This window comes from Propithecus coquereli, unplaced genomic scaffold (genome assembly GCF_000956105.1).
Source record: "Propithecus coquereli isolate 6110/MARCELLA unplaced genomic scaffold, Pcoq_1.0 Scaffold70, whole genome shotgun sequence".
Lineage (NCBI taxonomy): Eukaryota > Metazoa > Chordata > Mammalia > Primates > Indriidae > Propithecus > Propithecus coquereli.
Genome location: NW_012153063.1, coordinates 1730956 through 1731275, shown reverse-complemented (window position 1 = coordinate 1731275; position 320 = coordinate 1730956). Strand labels below are relative to the sequence as shown.

The window sequence follows — 320 nt, the reverse complement described above, 5'->3', positions numbered from 1 at the left end:
CAGTCCCCCAGGAATGAGCATCCCCAAAAGGTAAAGGGTCCCAAGCAGAGACTTCATTCTTCTGCAGAGAAAGCTGGAAAATTCTGGGCCTCTCTGGAAGCTCAGTGGATCAAGTGTTCCTGAGAATGCATCAAGGCACTGGCTCCCATAATCGAGATAAGATAAATCACTTAGTGGATGTCTCAACAGAAAGAGACTTGAGCAATTGCTCCATTAACTCCATCATGTCCTTGAACATCTTTTTTAATAGTGGAAAACACTTAACCATTTAATATTTCAGTTCTTCCCTAAAACCACATTTACATAAGTGCTCAACTCCA

At 41.9% G+C, this 320-nt stretch overlaps 1 protein-coding gene across 1 annotated transcript in view; it reads right to left on the bottom strand.

Moving 5' to 3' along the window:
* Positions 1–57, bottom strand: part of CPO (carboxypeptidase O) — a 25561-nt gene extending 25504 nt beyond the window's left edge. The window contains exon 1 of the mRNA XM_012661206.1: positions 2–57. Coding sequence (XP_012516660.1) covers positions 2–57 — 56 coding nt within the window. The remainder of the gene's footprint in view (position 1) is intronic.
* Between the last annotated feature and the right edge of the window lie 263 nt (positions 58–320).